At 34.3% G+C, this 22,921-nt stretch overlaps 2 protein-coding genes and 4 non-coding genes across 6 annotated transcripts; 4 read left to right on the top strand and 2 right to left on the bottom strand.

The window, feature by feature from the left end:
• Window positions 1-406: 406 nt before the first annotated feature.
• On the bottom strand, window positions 407-1,027 carry LOC142635050 (uncharacterized). The gene has a single exon (XM_075809267.1). The coding sequence runs from the start codon at window positions 1,025-1,027 to the stop codon at window positions 407-409; it is 621 nt and encodes a 206-aa protein (XP_075665382.1).
• An 11,853-nt stretch (window positions 1,028-12,880) lies between these two features.
• LOC142636880 (BRAP2 RING ZnF UBP domain-containing protein 2) lies at window positions 12,881-19,129 on the bottom strand. Its single transcript, XM_075811170.1, has 12 exons — window positions 18,794-19,129; window positions 18,000-18,115; window positions 17,782-17,890; window positions 17,574-17,688; window positions 16,146-16,243; window positions 15,234-15,340; window positions 14,869-15,115; window positions 14,714-14,767; window positions 14,362-14,505; window positions 14,106-14,170; window positions 13,511-13,565; window positions 12,881-13,336 (listed from the first exon to the last, which is right to left on the bottom strand). The coding sequence occupies exons 1-12, from the start codon at window positions 19,118-19,120 to the stop codon at window positions 13,169-13,171; spliced, it is 1,605 nt and encodes a 534-aa protein (XP_075667285.1). The 5' UTR covers window positions 19,121-19,129; the 3' UTR covers window positions 12,881-13,168.
• A 2,437-nt stretch (window positions 19,130-21,566) lies between these two features.
• Window positions 21,567-21,685, top strand: LOC142637531 (5S ribosomal RNA). The gene has a single exon (XR_012844692.1). It is a non-coding gene; the product is annotated as a 5S ribosomal RNA (ribosomal RNA).
• Window positions 21,686-21,928: 243 nt separating this feature from the next.
• Window positions 21,929-22,047, top strand: LOC142637529 (5S ribosomal RNA). Its single transcript, XR_012844690.1, has one exon. It is a non-coding gene; the product is annotated as a 5S ribosomal RNA (ribosomal RNA).
• Window positions 22,048-22,290: 243 nt separating this feature from the next.
• LOC142637528 (5S ribosomal RNA) lies at window positions 22,291-22,409 on the top strand. Its single transcript, XR_012844689.1, has one exon. It is a non-coding gene; the product is annotated as a 5S ribosomal RNA (ribosomal RNA).
• A 243-nt stretch (window positions 22,410-22,652) lies between these two features.
• Window positions 22,653-22,771, top strand: LOC142637527 (5S ribosomal RNA). The gene has a single exon (XR_012844688.1). It is a non-coding gene; the product is annotated as a 5S ribosomal RNA (ribosomal RNA).
• The last annotated feature ends 150 nt before the right edge of the window (window positions 22,772-22,921 follow it).

The following is a 22,921-nucleotide window of genomic DNA, read 5'->3' as shown; positions in this document are numbered from 1 at the left end:
CTTCTATAACCCATGTACCCAATTTAGTAATAACCAATCTTGTTTCATTACAAAGACCTGCATTTTGGTTTAGGTTTCGAAGCAAGATGATAGGCAAGCCTATTTTCAACTTTAATTTATGATTTGGCAATATGGTAATCTTAATGTGTTCAAGAATTCACCAAGGTACAAAACATCTTGGTCAGCAATATTTGAGGAAGCCTTGCATATGGAATCTGAACTTAAATGTGTTTGATCTTCACCTTGTAAACATGATACTACATAATCATTAAGTTCTTCAACAACTTCATTAGTTGGTGCAAGTATAGCTATCTTGTAAGTAACTATGATCTGTGACTTTCATTTGTAAATCAGGATATGTGCTTCTTACAATATCTTCCATTGGATTTTTATAATGTTTGATAGTTCAGTCATCTAGAATAGTAATTGAATTCTCTCCATCTCCTTTGCCCATTTCACCATTTCCAATCTTCAAAATCCACTTACTAAAATTCATCATTGTTGCATATTCTGAATTGCTTAATCTATTCTGCAGAAGTCTCATATTTGTGTGTAACTTGAAAACCTGACATTCTTTCCATAGATATGATTTGTTAATTGCAAAATGCACAATATCTTCTCTTCTGCCTTTTTTGACAACCTGAAGTATTTGTCGAAAATCTCCCCCTAATACCACAACCTTTCCTCCAAATGGTTTGTTAGCACAATCAGGATTTTGGAAGCGTAAAATATCACGGAGAGAGCGATCAAGTGCCTCTAAAAAATTTCTATGTGCCATAGGTGCCTCATCCCATAAAATAACACTTGTTTTCAACAGAAGTTCAATTACTTGCATTCCTTGCTTAATTTCACAAGTAGATTCATCAAAAATATTAATTGGTATATGAAATCGTGAGTGAGCAGTTCTACCTCCAGGGAGTAACAAAGCAGCAATTCCTGATGTTGCAATAGCAAGAGCAATTTTTTCTTGGGATCTAACAGCAGCCAAAATTGCCTTGTAAAGATCGAGTCTTCCCAGTTCCACCATGGTTGTAGACAAAAAAAATCCATCAATTTCATTAGCAATAGCTTGCATTACTGAATCATAATTTTTTTTTTTTTGGGTCAATATTCAAACCAGCAAAAAGAACTTCATATCTATATAATACTAAAAGCTGAAGCGTAGCATTTAATACTGCTGTGCTCAGGTTGCGCCACGTCAGCAGCTATGTCATTCCAATTTTTTTTTTTTTTAATTTGTCCTACAATTTGAAAATAGTTTTGCAAATTTCAGAATTATAGTACCTCTTGCATAATAAATCCCAGCCCTATAATAAATCTGTATAATAAATCCTAGCCCACTTCTTATTTACTTCCACTATCAAGCTCAACTTAAACCCAAACCTTTTCAGCTTAAAGGAATAAAAATAAAATAAAATAAAAACCGTGGAAGGTGAAAAGGAAAAACAAAAAAAATAAAAAAAAGCGTGGAAGGTGGAAGTGTGGAACCCTGAAGGGTTTTGCTTGATATAACCTATAACGTGAGGAAAGCAGAGAGACTGAATCTGTGAAGGAAAACAGAGAGTCTGAAATTGTGCTCCCCACCTTCCTACTCTACTGTTTCGCATTAATGGCCGCCTTTCTGAGTTCCTTCCTTCCTGTCTTCCTTTCCACATGGTGTATAAATATTGACAGTGCCTGCTTCAGCTGAGGTATCTCCAAATCTCAGTTCTTTTTTGCTCCATTCTTTTGATTGATGATTTTTGTTTCCCTTATTACATTTTGTTATATGGATTGGTTTACTGCTCGGTTTTGAATCTTTATTATTGTTCTGAGAGTTTGGGACTTTGACGGAGATATAATTGAGTAATTGAGAAACAGAGAGAGATAGAAAAGCCCAGGAAAATTGATCGGATATGGACTCTTTAAAGATTATCTATATCTCTGTGCTGTGCGTTGGCAAATTGATTGATAGCTACTATCATAGGCGGTCTGCCCTTTAAGTCTTATCTATATCGAATACGGAGTGTGCTTTGGCAAAACATTGTATACTATCCTTCTTACCGTTTTTCTTTTCTGTGTTTTATTTTTTATGCTAAAGGTAGGTTTTAATTTACGAAATAAGCTATAGTTGGATTGGTACCCAATTAGTTGTGGTGAAACTGTACTTTTGGCTTTGGTGGTATTCCTGTATCTTCTTAGTTTGATTTCCAATATTTATGTAGTTTTGTATAGTGCTTTATTTCCCTTTGTACACTCTGTTTACCTGGCTTCTTTTTTCTTTTTTCTTTTTTCTTTTTTCTTTTTTCTTTTTTCTTTTTTGCTGTGCCTCTTTTTCATTTCCGATAAAGTTTTACATCTACCGATCCAAAAAAAAAACCAATGAGGGAGCTAACTCAGCTATGTCCAATGCCTGACTCAGGACCTCGGGTGTGTTTACAAGGATAGGAGAGGAGAGGAAAGATAAGGAATGGGGTGGGGAGTTACCCTTCCCCTGTTTGGATGTTTTGAGGGAGAGAGGATTTGAGGGGATTTCATAATATAATGAGTTGAAGCTGATCTTCTTTCTGACTTTGTTTGAATGGACTAATACTTTGGGTGTTCTTACTTTATTGATTTGTGGTTGAAAGCCACTACAATTGGGATTTTAGCCATGCCCACTTCCAAAGTAGTATTGTAGTTGTGGATTGCTCAGGGAAGAAGCTAAGAATTGCAGACTGAAAGCATTACTGCTTAAAGTGAAATCATAGTACCCTGAAAGCTTTGATTATATTTATGGTCATTGAAAGTATAAGACATTGTCTTTTTGCCAATCATATAAAATCATAACTTTTTTGTTCTTTTGTTAATTACTTAATTTATTGATTAGCTGTTAAGGTGGCTGTCAAATACAATACTAGATCTTAGTAAAATTGATGAACCTACTTTATTGTGAGACCCAGCTGATATGGATTTTATATTTTTATTGAATTAGTTCTCCAAATGTGTGCAAGTGTTTATTAGGTAGAATTTGGTTATATAGATGATTCACGAAAATCCTTAATTGTAATTTGCAATGTGACTAACATTTTTCTTGGACTGTGATAAATGGTATTGAAAAATTATTTTGTAGATGATGCAAAGACACATTTATTTATTCATTTAAGGATCCATATGAGAATTTGTTTGGGAGTTTTTTAGACATTACCATCATCTTCATTCTTCATTGTCAATTTTTTTATTAAAAAAATAATACAATTGTTATACTAAGTGAGGGAGGGAGATTCGAACCCTTGTTTTTCACTTTTATGAGATCAGATATTCTCTCTAAGTTACAAAACTCTTAGCGTTTTTCACTGTCAGTTTACATCTTTGAAAGACAGAAAACGAAAAGCCCAATACATTTCTGAACCTGTCCTGTAATATTAGAACATAAAAGACTATAATTCAAACCAAGTAGGAAGGCCAAGTGAGTGTACTGTGTAGTGTGCACCACTATGGAACTGTTCAAAGTAGACAACTTCACTGCTTTGCATGCAACAGCTATAATTAATATTTATGCACGTTTTAGTATAATCAAAGCTACCTTGAGATTTCATTTGGGAGGAGAAATTAAAAAAAAAATTGCTAAGTGTGCTGCTTTCAATTTTCTTTTAGAGTTCTCACATGTCCAATTAAGCATTTTGTTAACTTTGGTATGAATTTTTCATGTTTACTCAAAGTGAGAGAAAATCTTTTATTTGAAATGGTTGAGACTTAAGGAGCTGTTGTTGCTGTTGATATCAATGACAATCTCTACTAATTTTCTCCTAGATGCAAGAATCATCCTTCTTCTCAATCGTGCATAATAAGAAGACTTCATAGTACCTACAAACCATCAGTTACTAACTGTCATTATAGTAAAAAAATAATTACAAATAACTGGTGGATAATATGAACAACCTACACTACCAAAAATAATATGAGGACAATTTTATAAGAAAATTTCATTTTATTTACAACTGACATTTAGACATACCTGAAGAAAACTTCTAGCTTTTGAACTTGCAATTTAATAGAAATCCATAATAATTTGGTAGACGATAAGAATAGCCTACACAACCAAAAAATAGTATAAAAATGATTTTAGCATGCTAAAAGATAATATAAAAATATTTTACCATAGCCTTTCATTATATTTATAATTGAGAGTTGGACATATTTGACGAAACAATCTAGCTTTTGAACTTGCAATTTAATAGATAATCTGTAATCAACTGGTAGAAAATATGAACAACCTTCACAACCAAAAGATAATATAAAAAATATTTTAGCCTTCTTTTTTGGGGTGCATTCATTTTGTTGTCATCTATTTATAGTGTCTTCCTGGTTGGTAAGTAAGTTCACACATGTAACATGAAGAGCATTTTTCTAAGACTATTTGGAGATTCCTACCTTTATGCAGTTGCATTAAAAATGAAAATATAAATAAAATATTAAGCATTGTGGCTGCAAAACATAAATAAAAATTATGTGATATTTTTGCACCAGCCATGTTTTTCAATAGAAAATTTCTAATCTCTCAACATATTACTATCTCATTTGATGGTTATCTCAAAATCTGAATATCATGTGGTTCTAAAGAATTTAGAAAAAATTTTATTTATAAAATTCCCCCATTTATTCAACTTGTCTGGGTTCTATATTCTTTTGTACTGTGGGAATGTAATTCAGTAAGATTTCATATTGAAAGATAGACACCCTAGCTATTAATGTGACTTCATAGTACCTACAAACCATCATTTATTAACCGTCATTATAGTAAAAGATCATTTCAAATGACTAGTTGTTAATATGAACACCCTACTAATAATATGAGGCCTATTTTAGCAAAACATTTCATTTTAGAAAGACCTAAAGAAATATTCCAGCTTTTATGAACTTGCAATTTACTCCCTCTATCCTAGTTTGTTTGTCCTTTATTCCATTTTGGGATGTCCCAAAATATTGTCCTGCTTCTAAAAATAAAAGTCATTAGTTTACTAATTTTCCTATTATAACCCTACTTTATTTTCAAAACTTTTTGAAAAGAAAACTAACAAATATTTATAAAAAAATCAATCTAATTGGGGCACCTTTTTAATTACCTTATTAAGAATAACTCTCTTTTTTTAAAAGCTGATAAATTTATTTAAGGGTAGTTTTATAAACATATACATTTTTATAAGGCAGACAAGACAATAAATGATGTTTCCTTAAAAAGTTTGACTTTTCAAACTGGACAAACAAATTGGGACAGAGGGAATAATAGATAATCCGTTATAATTTGGTCACAACCAAAAGATAATATAAAAAGTATTTTAGCACACCAAAAGATAATATAATCTCAATTTTATAATAGCCATTTCATTAATTGAGAGTTGGACATACTTTACGAAACAATCCACCTGTTGAACTTGCAATTTAACAGATAATCCATAATCAACTAATAGAAAATACGAACAACCTACACAACCAAAAGAAAATATAAAAATTATTTAGCAAAGCCTTTTCATTTTATAGCTATTGAACTTGCAATTTAGGTGGGTTTGGATTGTGTTTTGACCACAGCGTTTTGAGTTTTTTTTTCTGGACCAGCGACTCTTGCACTGTTCATGGGACATGAACAGTGCAAATAGGCAAATGAACGGTATTTTCATTTATGAACAGTAACCGGAACTTTTTTTTTATTGTTTTCAATTTTCAGCAAAATAAATGGTATCCAAACGAACCATTAACAAATATTCCTTAATCAACTAGTAGAAAATATGAACAACCTACACAACCAAAAGAGAATATAAAAAATATTTTAGCATAACCTTTTCATTTTATTTATAATTAAGAGTTAAAAATACTTGAAGAAACAATCCAGCTAAAAGACATGTAAATTAACGTGTAACTTGTGAGCAATTGGTAGGTAAAAGAGTAATCAAAATGGTGACAAGTGTCCACACCATTGAAAACCAAAACCTTTTTTTTTAATGAATGAACACAAACACTTTCATGCAAATACACACTCAAAAAAATATAATATTTTATGTCATCTATCTATAGTGTCTTCCTGCTTGTTAGGTAAGTTCACACAAGTATCATGAAGACTATTTTTCTAACACTATTTGGAGATTCCTATCTTTATGCAGTTCCGTTAAAAATTAAAATATCACAAGGTAAGACCCAAACCAAAAACTTAAACTAAAATAGTTTTTTAGACCAACCTCATTTTTTTTAATCTCCCTCCATTTTTACTTTTAATCTACCTTTGTTTTTACTGAATTATTTTACAATTTCATCTGACAGTTATCTCAAAATCTGAATATCATGTGGTTCTAAAGAATTTAGAATTTTATTTTTATTTATAAAATTCCCCCATTTTTTCAACTTTTCTGGGTTCTATATTCTTTTGTACCATGGGAATGTAATTCAGTGAAATTTCATATTGAAAGATAGACACCCTAACTGCTAATGTGACTCCATAGTACTTACAAACCATCATTTACTAACCGTCATTATAGTAAAAGATCATTTCAAATAACTGGTGGATAATATGAACACCCTACCAATAATATGAGGACTATTTTAGCAAAACATTTCATTTTAGAGAGACATGAAGAAATAATCCAGCTTTTGTGAACTTGGAATTTAATAGATAATCCATTATAATTTGGTAGAAACCAAAAGATAATATAAAAATTATTTTAGCACACCAAAAGATAATATAATCTCAATTTCATAATAGTTTTTTTGTTAATTGAGAGTTGGACATACTTTACGAAACAATCTAGCTGTTGAACTTGCAATATAACAGATAATCCGTAATCAATTGGTAGAAAATATGAACAACCTACACAACCAAAAGAAAATAAAAAAAATATTTTAGCACAACCTCTTCATTTTATAGTTGTTGAACTTGCAATTTAATAGATATTTTGTAATCAACCAGTAGAAAATATGAACAACCTACACAACCAAATAAAAATATAAAAAATATTTTAGCATAGCCTTTTCATTGTATTTATAATTAAAAGTTAGAAATACTTGAAGAAACGATCCAGCTTAAAAACATGTAAATTAATAGATAACTTGTGAGGAACTGGTAAGTAAAATAGTAATCAAAACGATAACAGGTGTCCACATCATTGAACACCAACACCTTTTTTTTTTATGAATGAACACAAACACTCACATGCAAATACACACACAAATAGTAATAAAAAATATAATATTTTATGTCATCTATCTATAGTGTCTTCCTGCTTGGTAAGACAGTTCACAGAAGTATCATGAAGACCATATTTCTAAGTCTATTTGGAGATTCCTATCTTTATGCAGTTCTATTAAAAATTAAAATATCCCAAGGTAAGACACAACCCAAAAATTTAAACTAAAATAGTTTTTTAGACCAACCTCATTTTTTAATCTCCCTCGATATCAATCTACAATGACACAGATATTTGATACAGTTTTTTTTTAAATTGGAATACGTACACAGATCTCTCATCACACTATCATAAAGGAGATCTACTACAATATTGAAAACTCTAATCGAATGACCTTGGGTTCGATGCACGGTAAAAGTAAATATAAAAAATAAAAAAGATCATCAAAATTAAAAACCCAACTCAGTTAAATAGTCTGAAATTTTAAGCAATCGTGTGCAACTATACAGGCCTAAGAGATGTGCCTAATGAGGGAAACATGCAAAGTAAAATCCATTATCAACTCAAATGTTATTTACCTTACTTCAAAATCGCATTGAAGGAGAAGGAAGTTTGGATTCTCCAATTTTGCACTACATCTGATAGTAATTCAAAATGCTTCATGAAGGTAGTAGCTTCTCAATCCTATTAGTTTTTCTTTTTCTTTTATCTTTAAAGATTGTTGGATTGAAAAGAACGAATAGCTACAACTAATCCTCTATTTTTGTAATGACTAAAGTTTGGGATTAAAGTTTTTACTTTGCTGTTGGATTAAAACTGTACTTTGCAACCTAGTACGACAGGTGTGTTTCAGGTGTTTTTACTAATGATTCTGTGATTAGTATTTCCTTATCTACTCCTATATTTTGTCTTTTAAAAGGCCTATATATATCCTGAAGCTTTTCCAATGATGTTTCTTTCGCATGTTTTATTAATAGAGTTCATAGTTAGGCTAAGCATTGTTCTAAGTAATTGTTTGATTTGGAGCAATATGTTGTTGCAGCATAGAAGAGATATTATTGGTTGCACTGGCAATAGATCAAGATCAAGAACTATTTATTGGTGGCATTAGCATTTCTCCTCAAAATATATGTATTGTGACATGTTGCTAAGTTACATGGGAGTTTGGAATCTAATATGTTTTGTTTGGTAATCCTTAGCATGTATAGGCCAGATTTGGTATTGATATTGGGGTCTTGATGCTAGGCAATGTTACACACTGCAGCTCTTAATTAACTTGTTAGCAAGTAACCTTCCTTTTTTTTAACAAAACTAAAGCATTCATAGATCCAAGATGGTATTTAACATCAAGAAAACTTCAAATTAAAAAACTTCCCAAACTGAAATATAAGAATTGCTACATCCCATAACACAGCCAACAAAAAATAAACTCAAATCGACATTGAGATTAGATTCCACGGGAGTTTTCTAGAATCTAGTACGTTTTGTTTGGTAGTCCTCAGCATGTATAGGCCAAATTCGGACTGCAGCTCTTAATTAACTTATCAGCAAGTAACCTTCCTTTTTTTTAACAAAACTAAAGCATTCATAGATCCAAGATGGTATTTAACATCAAGAAAACTTCAAATTAAAAAACTTCCCAAACTAAAATATTGGAATCGCTACATCCCATAACATAGCCAACAAAAAATAAACTCCAATCTATTGGGCCCCAAATAATTTTATCAACAATATTAGTAGTCCAAAATAACAATCATACACAAGAACACAAAATTTACTTGGAAAACCCTTTCTTCTTGAAGGGAAAAACCACTGGACAAAATCCAAATAATTTCACTATTGTCAAATCAATCACAATAATTTTTGTGTATATCTCACAGCTAAAGAAAAAATCTCTCTCATTTTCTTTGCCCTCACACACACTAATTTTTTTTCTTAAAGGCGGCAACACTTTGCTCTCCTTTTTATTTTCTTCTCCATGCACAGCTCTCTTTCTTGGCTGTCTTCTTTCTCTAAGCGGCTCCCTCTTGGCTGCTCTCCTTTTTTTTTTTTTTCTCTTGTGCGGCACCTTTTCTTTTTTCTTCACTATAATATGCGACACACAAAACCTAATAAACCTTATTTATATAAAATTCAGCCGCCTCACACTCCTAGGAACATATGGATTCGTAAATCAACTTATATAAAAGAATTCTCATAGAAATAGAATCCTATTCGTGTCCAACAAGCTCATTACATGAGCTATTATAAAATTTGTGGGCTGGATTTAATTGGTGTCGTGCACCTAACAATCTCCCCCCCCCCCCCCTCCAACCCACTAATGGGAGGAGATTTTCAATCTATTTCTTCAATTCAATTCCATGTCGGTCAAGCCGACTCCAAGCTTGACCTTCTTCATTATCTTCATCAACACTAAGAATACCTTATCAACGTCAATCCCTTTCATTCTCAAATAATTAATCTCATCTTTGATTTCTTTAATCCAATCCCTTGGCTCCCCCTCATTAGAAGCATAATTATTCTTGAAGCTAACAATTCGATATCCTGTAGTAGTCCTCTTCTCGTGAGGTTCAACAATCTCTAGTAGAGGATATTGCTCCCCCTGGTCAAGACCTCCAAGGTATTTCACTTCATCATCATCCAATGTAGCCTTAGCATCTTCATATTCTTCATCACCTATCACTTCCTCTTCTAAAGCACTATTAGGCAATGAGAATTTCACCCTCTTGACATCATCACCAATCTTAACTCTCAATTGTGGATTCTTCTTAAACTCCTTAATCTCATTGAGCTTCTTCTTACAAATCTTCACATGAGTACTGTACATAACGCAACATGCATGTCCTCTTGCAACAACCAATGGCCTTTTAGTAAGTTTCCATCTTCCATTACCAAGGTAGTTACAATAACTAGCTCGATCCATAGTCAATGTAGAAAACAAATTCATCCTTAAATCTGGAACATGTCGCACATCCTTGAACATCATAGTGCTACAAACATTGGTTTAAATGCACACATCAACAATTTCCACAATTTTTGAGTAACTAGAATTACCCATCTTCACTGTACCAAAGTCTATTGCTTTGTACGTGATAAACAACCCTGCGTAGGGATAATATGGTGGGGGCTGCAGAATCAACGACCCACTCAAAATCATTATTAGCAACATGTCACACTTTTGCTCTTCAATAAAGAGCACCACAACATCCTCAGCAATCACAGCAGCTGTAGTATTTTTCTCACTATCATTCTTTTCATATTTTTGTTTATTTTGTTCCTTATTCCAATGCCAACATCTCTTCTTAAGTGACCCTTTTTCCCACAAGGGAAGCATTCTATCTCTTGTTCTCTGTGACAGATGTTTGATCTTATGCATTGTTTATATTTGCATCTCTCATGTGAAACTCTTCACTTAAAATCAAATCTCGAATATCATTATATTTGAGTTTGCTTTTCCCTGAAGAATTGCTCACTGTCATTCTCATGGCTTCCCAACTGTTTGGTAAAGAAGCCAAAAGAATCAACGCACAAACCTAATCATCAAATTCAATTTCCACCGTGGATAATTGATTTGTAATTGTATTGAACTCATTCAGATGCTACACTATAGGATTGTCTTCTGCCTTCTTCAGATTAAATAACTTCTTCATCAGATACACATTGTTGTTAGCCGACGGCTTTTTATACATGGTAGACAAAGCCTTCATCAAATCCACTGTGGTCTTTTCTTTCACAACATTGTGCACAATTGATCTTGACAAAGTTAATCAAATAACTCCCAATACTTGTCTATCTAGAAGGTTCCAGTCTTCATCCTTCATAGTTTCAGGCTTTGTCCTCAAAAAAGGTAGATGCAATTTCTTCCCATAGAGATAATCTTCAATCTACATCCTCTAATACCCGAAGTCTGATCCATCAAACTTCTCAATTCCTGAAGCCTTGCCTTCTTTTCTGGCCATCACTTCCACTCTAACCTTAACTCTGATACCACTTGTTGGGTCCCAAATAATATTATCAACAATATTAGCCATCCAAAATAACAATCACACACAAGAACACAATATTTACTTGGAAAACCCTTTCTTCTTGAAGGGAAAAACCATGGAACAAACTCCAAATAATTTCACTATTATCAAATCAATTACAATAAATTTTGTGTATATCTCATGGTTAAAGAAAAAATCTCTCTTGTTTTCTTTGCTCTCACACACACCAATTATCTTTCTCAAAAGCAGCAACACTTTGCTCTCTCCTTTTTATTTTCTTCTCCATGCACAGCTCTCTTTCTTGGCTGTCTTCTTTCTCTAAGCGGCTCCCTCTTGGCTGCTCTCCTTTTTTTTCTCTTGTGCAGCACCCTTTCTTTTTTCTTCACTATAATACGCGACACACAAAACCCAATAATATATATATATATATATATATATATATAAAATTATAACGCCTCACACTCTTAGGAACATATGGATTCCTAAATCAACTTATATAAAAGACTTCTCGTAGAAATAGAATTCTATTCGTGTCCAAGAAGCTCATTACATGGGCTATTATAAAATTTGTGGGTTGGATTTAATTGGTGCCGTGCACCTAACACAATCGACATTGAGATCAGATTACACAGGAGTTTTTTGGAATCTAGTACATTTTGTTTGGTAGCTCTCAGCATGTATAGGCCAGATTCGGTACTGATATTGGGGTCTTGATAATGAGATGCTAGGCCATGTTACACACTGCAGCTCTTAATGAACTTATCAGCAAGTAACCTTCTTTTAAAAAAAAAACAAAATTAATGCATTAATAGATCGAAGATGGTATTTAACATCAAGAAAGCTTCAAATTAAAAAACTCAGCTCTTAATTAACTTATCAGCAAGTAACCTTCTTCTTTTTTAACAAAACTAAAGCATTCATAGATCCAAGATGGTATATAACATCAAGAAAACTTCAAATTAAAAAACTTCCCAAACTGAAATATAAGAATTTCTACGTTCCATAACACAACCAACAAAAAATAAACTCCAATTGACATTGAGATCATATATTTGATACAGTTTGTTTAAATTTATTTAAATACATACACAGAGAAGATTTGCTACAATATTTGGCATTTTACTAAACACTCAAAAAATTGTTTCAGCTACAACAATATTGCCTTATTTTGCATAGACTACACAAACCAAGAGGCGGAAGGCAGTAACAAAATTTAAGAAGGGAATAAAAAACATCAAGCAATCAAGCAAAAAGAATAGAGCTGAAAACAAACTGGGATTTAAAGATACCTGATCTGAAGCATCCAGCTTCTGTCAATATTTATATACTATGAGGAAACGAGTAAGGAAAAGAAAGAGGCTGCCGTTAGAAGGTGGGAAGGGGAACAAACACGTGAGAAACAAAAGGGGTGTGAGGTTTCTGCCATAAGAAGGTGGGAAGGGGAATGAACATGTGAAAAACAAAAGTGAAGAAAATAAAGAGGTTGTAACCGTGATTTCTAAGGGTTTTCAGTTTAGAAGGCTTGGGTTTGGGCTTTAAGTTAGAATTAAATTTAGAAAAAATGGGTTGGTGAAATTAAATTTAAAAGAAGTAAGCTTTATGGTGGAGATAGATTAGAAATAATTGTAATTTTATTAGTATTTTAAAATTGAGAAAAACTATTTTGAAATTGTAAGATAAATTTAGAAAAAAAGATGGGAATGACATAGTTGCTAACGTGGCTCAACGTGAACGTAACAACATTAAATGTTACACTTAAGCTTTTAATAATATATAGATATAGATTTCCTACTTTTAACCAAAGTTACAGTAAATCTATACCTCAAAAAATAAACGTCTAGATACATATTTACAAAAATTGCTATAAAAAAAACAGTATAAAAATAAGCCAGGTAGCTACAGAAGGGGTTTAGGATTCTTTAATCACCAATAAGTTTCAACCAGATAAAACAAACAATATAAAAATAAGCCAGGTTGCTACACGATGTTGATAAGTCAAGAAGTGCACTGTACTCTCTTTTTTTCCACACAAGATGGATCATCCATCCTTCATCCTTTGCTCCTTCCCTTGTTATTAACGTTCCTGGCCCCCTTAGACTCATTACTTGAAGAGGATTCTATTGCTATTGGCAAAACAGTGCCATCCTTCACTTCATCAGACAATGATAGCTCCTCCATCGTCTGTCCAGCTTCTAGGTGCACCATCAGATCTCTAAGCTGCAAATATGTGGAAAAGCACGTGCCCTCGTTAGTATAGATGCATGAATTTGTTAATTCAGATTAGATGCAAGCTTAAACTTGGTGTAACCAACTGAAAATTAAAGCCGGTCAATGTTTGACCAAGTATTGTGCCCAGCAAAGAGGAAAATAAATTTGGAATTCATTTGTCACCTGTTCTTCCAAGTCATGAATTTTATCATCTTTTAATTTCAACACCTTTTTCTCTCTGTAAAAGAACAAACTCAAGGTATTAGAGCAAAGAATTAACCACTTTCATTGTCATATTGTCAGGCATATACAAACTTTGTGGAAATCTAATACTTCTTATGGAAAAGTAGATTAAAGCTCTAAAGCTCCAAATAGCGTCTCAAGGGAAGGAAACATACATAGAAAAAAAAATTGAAATTAATAACTTTCAAAGAATTTCAAATAGCATCATGCAGCATTATATGTGCTGTTTCATGAAACTCAAATGTGATCCTTTTACACTATTCTCGTATATGGCTCCAATAAAACAAAATGGAGCCATTCAAATTCAATGGGGCGTCCAGATATGCTTTGTAGGCAATGAAGGCATAATAAGCCCATAGAGAATGATTAGAGCATAAACTGGAAAACTAAGTCTGCTTAAATTTTGGTTTATAATAGAATAGCCTAGCATCACTTCATGCTACAAATTCTTTGAGACAATGTGAAATTTACAATATATATATAAAGGCACAAGAAAATTTATTATCTTTGCTTTGTATCACTTCATGTTTCTTACCTCTCTTCAATCTCAAGTATTTTAGCTTTCCAAATCTCCTGATTTTTCAAAAGATTCTCATTAAGCTGCACATAGACACATGAAAACTTAATTATTATTTTTTTCTATATACAAGTATGAATACTTAAATTGTCTAAATATAGAGCTCAGAATTCAGGAGATTGAACTAAAAAACGCAAGAGATATCATTGCATGATCACTTATTCCATTAGCAATGCGCATTTCTCAATCAGGAGCATAAAAGCTTAATACTTACATCATCAAGAATTTCCTTTTCTTTAACACATCTGTCTAGCTTGGCCTGCATCTTCTGCAGTTTTTGAGTGATAGCAGTGCCAACAGCTTTAGAAATTTCCCTTTCAGTCTCTTCTTTGACGTCTTGCAGTAAGGACTCAAAATACTATGATCAAAAACAGAGGTTTACCATTTCTGAATAGGCAGCCTAGAAAACTATCCACTTTTGGACTATCTTCTCCATCAAATAATTATACAAAGGAAGCACTCTGGATAGATTTGTTATGATTCTAAATGAACAAAAGTGAAGCTCAAATAAATTCAAATGAGAAGTCACCAAATGGAGTATTTCAAACTCCAATAAATGCACTTACTAATTTTTGGTTCTCAAGTTGAGTGGCAAGCAATTCATTGTACTCACTAACAATCTGCACATGAAAAAAAAAAGGAGTATTTCAAATTAGAAGGAACATCATCACACTGAAATCAAAACAATCTTTTGAGATAAAATTTAGACGAATATCATTACAGCTTCAACTTTACTGTTCAAAAGGGCTTCATTAAATCCAGAATCTATGCATTCACAACTTCCACACCCATCATTAGCATGCACACAATGGGCATTTAACTCGACCAACTTTCCATCAGTTTTGGATTGAATTAGTCGGTGAACATAGTTGTCACCCACGTAATCCCACACACGTTGCGTTTCCAATTCAAGAGAATAGCAATGTTGTGTTTCTTTCCAATGTATTATGGCATGTCCTCCTTTATACCTACATCAAATTTCATTGAAGGAATTATAGTAAGACTTGTGACTAACACCACAAGGAAAAATCCCCTTTTATTTCTTCTAAAATCAAAGAAAAAAATGATGGGGAAAAATCTAATTACCTCCCACAGCCAACAAAGCCACAGATAACACAAATCCAGAGATTCTCAGAAGTTTGACAAACAAAACATATGGATTTTTCAGGCTGCTGCTGACAATACCGACAAACCTAAAATATATGTGGAAGACAAGTCAAAAAATTCACAAACAACTACTCAGCAAATTTTTGATGCAGCAGCCATTTCATAAGAAATTATAGCTGCAGTAAGCCTTTGTTTTAAAAACCAAACAATTGATAAAATCATGAAGACAAAGGTTGCTTATACCATCAACTGTGAGTTAAGATCTTTGCATTATGACATTTTGTGTTACATGATACTTCAATGTCCAACTCTTTTATGGAGGTTCAAAAACCTCCAACCAAAGTCAACTATAAGTTGTGCCCAGGAGTAGCTAAGCCTCTCTATCTCTCAAAACTCAAAAATGGTTATGGTGGTGATTGCAGCCATGACAAGAACTGAAATCCATGAATAAGATTTGAAATATTTAATTCTTGCCGTCAATGTTTTATGGGGATGGCTCTGAAATGAGTCTTAAATTGCAAGAAGGAATGGTTTGTTCTGGAGCTTTAGAGGTGGTGGTAGAAAGGAAAGCTGATTTAGAGATGATAGATGATGGTTTTGCCAATCGAAGACTTACAGGATTTTCTCTTTCCAGCTAATAATGAACTTACAAAAGTAGTTGAATCATTTTCACTTGAAACTCAACTAATTGCCGATTAACAGGGGAGGATATTGACATCCCCTAATATGGGGTTAGTTAGTAAGACTACATATATAAACCCTAAGCTTTAGTACATTAGGAATGAAATCAACATTCTTCTTTTTCAATCCCAGTCATGGCCTTATGATGCATTACAGGACAAATGTAAACACACACCCTGAGATTGTGCCACCACTGGAAAAAAGGCTTACCGGGCAAGAAGAATCTGTCCACTTTGAAATACAAGAGCAATGAAAAGAATGATTGCAGATAGTTGTGAGAATTCCACTCATTTCTTGGTCTAATCTCTCTGCAAAATGAGGGATAGATAAGAAGAGGAATCCAAGCACAAAGGCACATGTAAAAAGAGGTCACCATCCTATGCAAGCAGTTTTGACTTCAAAGCATATACATTTTATGCTCTAGTAACAAGGCATGGCTAAAATAATAAACATAAAAAATAAAAATGTATAATCTAAAGTTCGAAAATAAAATTAAACGAATGAAAAATGAAGAAAATTTGTGAGGGTAGGAAAAAAGAATAAGAAACAACACACAAGCAAATCCCAAACCAAGAAAACTCACAGAAACACCAGATACCAACTTGGCAACTGGGTTGAATGTCAGTACGATTAACATGCCACAAAATCTTCAAGATCAAGCAAGCTAAAAATCTCTAAAGGTTTTCCTAGTTCAAAAATCACAAAAAAAAAAAGAAAAAAAAATCATTGTTAATATTAGACATATTATAAATACTAAGATAATCAACTAAAGGAATGGTAATACTTTTCCTCTACCTGAAGTATAGACTATAGCCAATGTATTAACAAGATTCACTAAACATAAACCATCTTCATATTGAGAATAAAAAGAGAAATATGGAATGTACAGATGTTTTGAGAATTAAAAGAAAATGATGGATAGTTAACATCCAAATTTTACACACTCGAGGAAGCCCATATTACCACGAGGAATACATTTACTTAGAAATTATATATAAAGGAGACTGTACTCATTAAAAAAATTTACAGTTGCACATTACATTATTAAAGTTTGGGTGTTGCCCATATGGCCACACCTAGGCCTCCCTATTCTCAGATTCTCAGCTACCTATTATAGATTACTCACTTCATATCATTTCTACAATAAAAACATCAATTGCATAACTATGATAATCAACACCCAATGGTATACCTCAACAGAGCAAAAGCAATGATTTCCAACTAGGTCCCTGTTATAGATGTTCATTTAAGTGCATCTTCTACAAACAAAGGAACATCAAGAATTATACCCTAAAAGTAACAAAAATTAAGTGTTTAGTAGATTACTTCAAATAAGTGTCACTATTTTTTTCTTTTGCTTTTGTAACAATCAACTTATGCAACATATTTATATAAGTAACCATTGGGCTTAGTAAATAATAATTAGCCACAAGATGTCATGCTGTAAACTTTAGCTGTTCCAGTTACTCCTTAAACAGGAATACTAGAAAGATATTAAGGCATTTTAAACCCTCACAATCTACAAGTATTTCGTTTCCCACCTAAAAAGGTTTAGCAAGCTAGGCACTCATCAAGTGCTGAATGAAGATCAAAACTATGAATCCACACACACACACACACACACAAAGACTTGCATACCAAGACAGACTGGACAAGTGGGCTGTTCAGTTGAGCTTGCAGGGGATGCCTGTGCATGTTCAATTGAGCCTGTATACTGCACATCCACCGTGAAAAGCACACGGCAAACCTCTACCTATATTTAGAATTGAAATAAAACTAATAAATTACATAATTCTCAATGTTACTAGATATTTGAAATCAGATATTTATTGATAGCAAACCAAACCTCTAGGGATGAGAATCGCCTCCCATTGAAATGCCTGAAGAAGTTATCGGTGGAGTCCTGACCATCAAACCTAATCAAAATACTGTACCGATCCTCCATTCCATCATTTCTAAACCTCAAAGAAGAAGAACCAACAAAACAAAGATGAAACTCGATCACAAACATTAAATAAAACAACAAAACACAATATAACTTTGGATTGATTTCCAAATTCAAACCTCACAATTCGCATCTCTAAGATATGATGAATGAACGAACCGCAGAACTGGCAGAAATCCGCATATGTCATGTGATTCGGCACTCCTAACACACAAACAAGAGCCTTCCTTCCAACCTAAAAAGCACTAAAACAAACATCAACGTCTCTTGAAGTTCCAAAAACTAACACACTTCAATGAAAACTCCTACAATGAATCACATTTTAAACAAAAAAACTCATACTGAAAACTTCAATCGCTTGAGTTGAGCTTCTTTGTGATTCTCAGAAGAAATGTAACATAGAAAATAGCTAGATTTCTATATTTATGGTTTTCTATGTGAAGGACGGGGGAATATTACATGAGTAATTTTTTGCGTTCCAATTTTTGAATTTGAATTTTTTTTTTTTTTGGTTAGTCCTGTTTGGATGCCAAGAAAGTGTGGGAAAATAAAAAGGCAAAAAAGGATGATCAGAAACGGAAGCCAAATGGTTAAGAAATGAGACAATTTAGAGCGATTTTCTTTCCAAGCTCTTTATTGTAAAGTTTTTGAATTTGAATTTTTTGGAGAAGGATGATAATAAATGAAAAATAAATAGTTTGGCTCAATTTTCTCAGCAACAAAACATGAAGAATCAAAAATTGAAAATTAATCACAATCAGTCAGTCTCAGAAAAAGCATGATAGCATCTAAAGAAGTTTCCAATTTTGCACAAGTTTCAGCGCAATATAATGTTACTGCTGATTTAACGCTCATTCCTCTCAGGCTTTCAATATGAGAACTGAGAATCGACGTCGGTGAAAGATGCGCTTACAGGGAGATCGGAGGAGGTGGAGGAGGATGAGGAGGAGGAGGAAGAGGAAACGGCGTCGTCGCGAAAGAGGTGCATGACGCCACGGGTCTCTTCGATTCTAGGGTTTCCGGAGGAGAAAGGAAAGGCCTGTGTTAGAGATGAGAGTAAGGACGATATGGAAGAGGAGGTGGAGTCGCCGGAGATCATCGCTGGAGGCTGCCGCGATACCTCGTCGTTTGATGGTCCGGCCACATCTGTTACTGTGGTGGAAGTCGTTGGCATGGCTGAATGTAAGAGACCGGAATTTAGTCGACAAATTGAGCGTACCCTTAGCGGGAGATACATCATATAAATGGCCTTGTGTGGGATTTTTTTTTTTTTTTTTTTTTAATATTTACACGTAAAAAACTTTTTTTTTTTTTTTTCAAACAAACCACCAAAATTAATGACTCAGCTAATGGAGTCTTTGGCGCCAGAGGTTCAGGAGCCCCGCCGCCGACACCAGTCTCCAAAATGATGGCTTCAGATACCAAACCACCTACAATGGCTACCCCACCCACTTGACCGACAACATAGCCACCAAATTGGAGGAAGGGGAGCGCTTCGTGTTTTTAAAATGTTTTATCAAGTTTTTAAAGGTAAAATGTACTAGAACATTTTATAAAAGATTTTATGGTTAATGTAAAATATTTTCAAAACAAACGGAGCATAGATAATTTAAAGTTAGAACAAAACCACTTATATGCTCGAATTTTCATAACATAGTAGCGGACAAATGTGCATAGGAGAGACTATCAAAAACAACAAAATCATATTGTAGTTGCCTTTCTTTTCTTGGCAGTACATTTGCACATTAATTAGCTTCATGTAAATAGTGTTTCATTTACACTTTAACTATCTTGTTGAGGAGGTTCCTACAATCAGATATAAGAGTTGCATGATGTAAATAATTGTTGCAAGATTCAGTAATCCAATCAAAAAGTACTATAGCATCAATCTGAGTTTCTAAAGCCAACAAATTTAGATTTAAACACATCAACAGGTCATTCCTTATGTCCCAAAACCTCGCATCAACACTAGTAGTCAAACCCCTGCCAATTTAACATTTTACCTAAATTTAGCCTTCCACCTATGAAAGAATTTAATGGTTTATTTAATTTTTATTATTTATTTGTATACGATAATAAATTATTTCCTTTCCTTGAAATTTAAAATTAAAAAAATTATAGATGTATGCATATATGTATGTATAAAAAATTATCCTTTTGACTATTTAAAAAAAAATCTCAAACAACATATAAATGCCAAGCCAATTAGAAAACAAAGCAGAGTATTTAAGAGAGAAAAACAATTCGAAAATGGAGGCCACAAAGTTTGCATGCCTAAGGAGGGGTATGATCATATACAAGAAGATGTGTTCTGTATACATAGAATCCTCAATAATTTGATGATGCAAGTAGTAGGAGTAAACAATTTAATAGCACAATAATTATCCATGTTACGGACTATGGTAAGAGTAGTGGCAAAGTCAATATTTGAAATTAAGGGGGCAACGCGCACACATATATAATAATTAAGAGCAATTTGTAGAATAAAATATCACTCATGTGAATATTAAGTGTTATTTTTATGTTAGAAAACCCATAAAAGACAGCATATACATTTTATTATAGGCTTGAAATTTTAGAATTTAATTTGAAAACAATATCAACTTATGAAGATTATTATATAATTACATCCAATTTTTAATTTGTATAGCATATACGTTTTTCGGAGATCTACAGATAGGCAAAGAGAAAACGAGCATGTAAGGTGATTAGATATGCATAAAACCTACATAAAAAGACTAAAACTTCGAAATGCCATAACTTTTGACTCGATCGTCTGTTTTGGATGCATTTTTTTTTCATTTCATATAACTTTTCGAGATCTATGCACCCCAAACTGCCGAAGGCGGTTTGCCCCAATTTTTTTGCCAAATTCCACTTATTTTGAGAGAGATGGCATTTTAAAGTTTTTTTCCCCTAAAATTTATTATGTTACAAGTTGTTTTTTCCCATAATGGTCTAGAAAAACGAATTTCTGGATAAATGGACCTAAATAACTACTGGTAAATATCACCTCTGTATAATACTAACATTTAAAAACGTATGCATTAGACAAAAGAGTACAAATAAAATTTTTCTAACATACAGTAGGCCGGTTGTCTTTGGTTAATTGGTTTGGTACTTTGGTGCCAAGCACTAAGTCAAGAGTTCAGTCTCTCATAAGGGCACCCTCATGTAGTTTTAATTTTCTTAATGGAACATGTACCATATTTTTTAGTAGATCAAAATTTCTATTAAATTTCCCAGCCTCCAACGATTATTGTCAACCGAATTGGATCCCCCATAATGTGCGAATTTCCTCATAATCATTTAAGTAGTATATAGCATTTTTGAAAAATAAACAATTGAAAAATATAATATATTTTAATGCAACAGTTTTCATTTTGTTAATTTCAAAACTTCCCAAACCAAACCGTATAATATTACTATGAACAATTTACTATTTAATTCGAACATATTTCTTAAAATAAACATCATTTCACTTGTACATAAGGCCATCCATAACTATTTACTTTTAAACTTTTTTTATACCCTGGAGACCGAGTGCAAAATTCGATAAACAGAGCATCTCAGCGGCCCAACCCCGGCCACTCAACTGTGCCACATCACGGAATTGGGTATGGGTGGTGTTAAAGTGCGTCGCTGCATCCGGATCCTTTATAAGAATTAAACGCGCTTATGCTGATGGGTGCGATCATACCAACACTAATGCACCGGATCCCATCAGAACTCCGCAGTTAAGCGTGTTTGGGCGAGAGTAGTACTAGGATGGGTGACCTCCTGGGAAGTCCTCGTGTTGCACCCCTTTCTTTTTCATCGCGTTTTATTTTATTCCTTCCGTCGGGCCTGTCGTTCACGACGGCCCAGGACGCTCGCTGCGCGGGCTTAGTCTGCCCCGGACCAAAAATACGGGGCGCCAAAGCGTCGGGGCGATGTCGATCTCGAAAAATCCGCGGAAGCCCCTCGGGTTGAACCTGAGCATGCGGTGGTGTTAAAGTGCGTCGCAGCATCCGGATCCTTTATAAGAATTAAACGCGCTTATGCTGATGGGTGCGATCATACCAACACTAATGCACCGGATCCCATCAGAACTCCGCAGTTAAGCGTGTTTGGGCGAGAGTAGTACTAGGATGGGTGACCTCCTGGGAAGTCCTCGTGTTGCACCCCTTTCTTTTTCATCGCGTTTTATTTTGTTTCTTCCGTCGGGCTTGTCGTTCACGACGGCCCAGGACGCTAGCTGCGCGGGCTTAGTCTGCCCCGGACCAAAAATACGGGGCGCCAAAGCGTCGGGGCGATGTCGATCTCGAAAAATCCGCGGAAGCCCCTCGGGTTGAACCTGAGCATGCGGTGGTGTTAAAGTGCGTCGCTGCATCCGGATCCTTTATAAGAATTAAACGCGCTTATGCTGATGGGTGCGATCATACCAACACTAATGCACCGGATCCCATCAGAACTCCGCAGTTAAGCGTGTTTGGGCGAGAGTAGTACTAGGATGGGTGACCTCCTGGGAAGTCCTCGTGTTGCACCCCTTTCTTTTTCATCGCGTTTTATTTTGTTTCTTCCGTCGGGCTTGTCGTTCACGACGGCCCAGGACGCTCGCTGCGCGGGCTTAGTCTGCCCCGGACCAAAAATACGGGGCGCCAAAGCGTCGGGGCGATGTCGATCTCGAAAAATCCGCGGAAGCCCCTCGGGTTGAACCTGAGCATGCGGTGGTGTTAAAGTGCGTCGCTGCATCCGGATCCTTTATAAGAATTAAACGCGCTTATGCTGATGGGTGCGATCATACCAACACTAATGCACCGGATCCCATCAGAACTCCGCAGTTAAGCGTGTTTGGGCGAGAGTAGTACTAGGATGGGTGACCTCCTGGGAAGTCCTCGTGTTGCACCCCTTTCTTTTTCATCGCGTTTTATTTTGTTTCTTCCGTCGGGCTTGTCGTTCACGACGGCCCAGGACGCTCGCTGCGCGGGCTTAGTCTGCCCCGGACCAAAAATACGGGGCGCCAAAGCGTCGGGGCGATGTCGATCTCGAAAAATCCGCG

The sequence above is a fragment of the Castanea sativa genome, chromosome 5, assembly GCF_040712315.1.
Source record: "Castanea sativa cultivar Marrone di Chiusa Pesio chromosome 5, ASM4071231v1".
Lineage (NCBI taxonomy): Eukaryota > Viridiplantae > Streptophyta > Magnoliopsida > Fagales > Fagaceae > Castanea > Castanea sativa.
Note: the sequence above shows the minus strand (reverse complement) of the source record. Positions and strands in the feature narration are given on the sequence as shown.

Coding starts and splice junctions, on each gene's coding strand:
- LOC142636880 (XM_075811170.1), bottom strand. CDS start 19,120: ATGATGTATCTCCCGCTAAGGGTACGCTCAATTTGTCGACTAAATTCC. Junction 15,341..16,145: donor GGACAGATTCTTCTTGCCCG/GTAAGCCTTTTT, acceptor CATATATTTTAG/GTTTGTCGGTATTGTCAGCA. Junction 15,116..15,233: donor GGCTTTGTTGGCTGTGGGAG/GTAATTAGATTT, acceptor AATTTGATGTAG/GTATAAAGGAGGACATGCCA.
- LOC142635050 (XM_075809267.1), bottom strand. CDS start 1,027: ATGGTGGAACTGGGAAGACTCGATCTTTACAAGGCAATTTTGGCTGCT.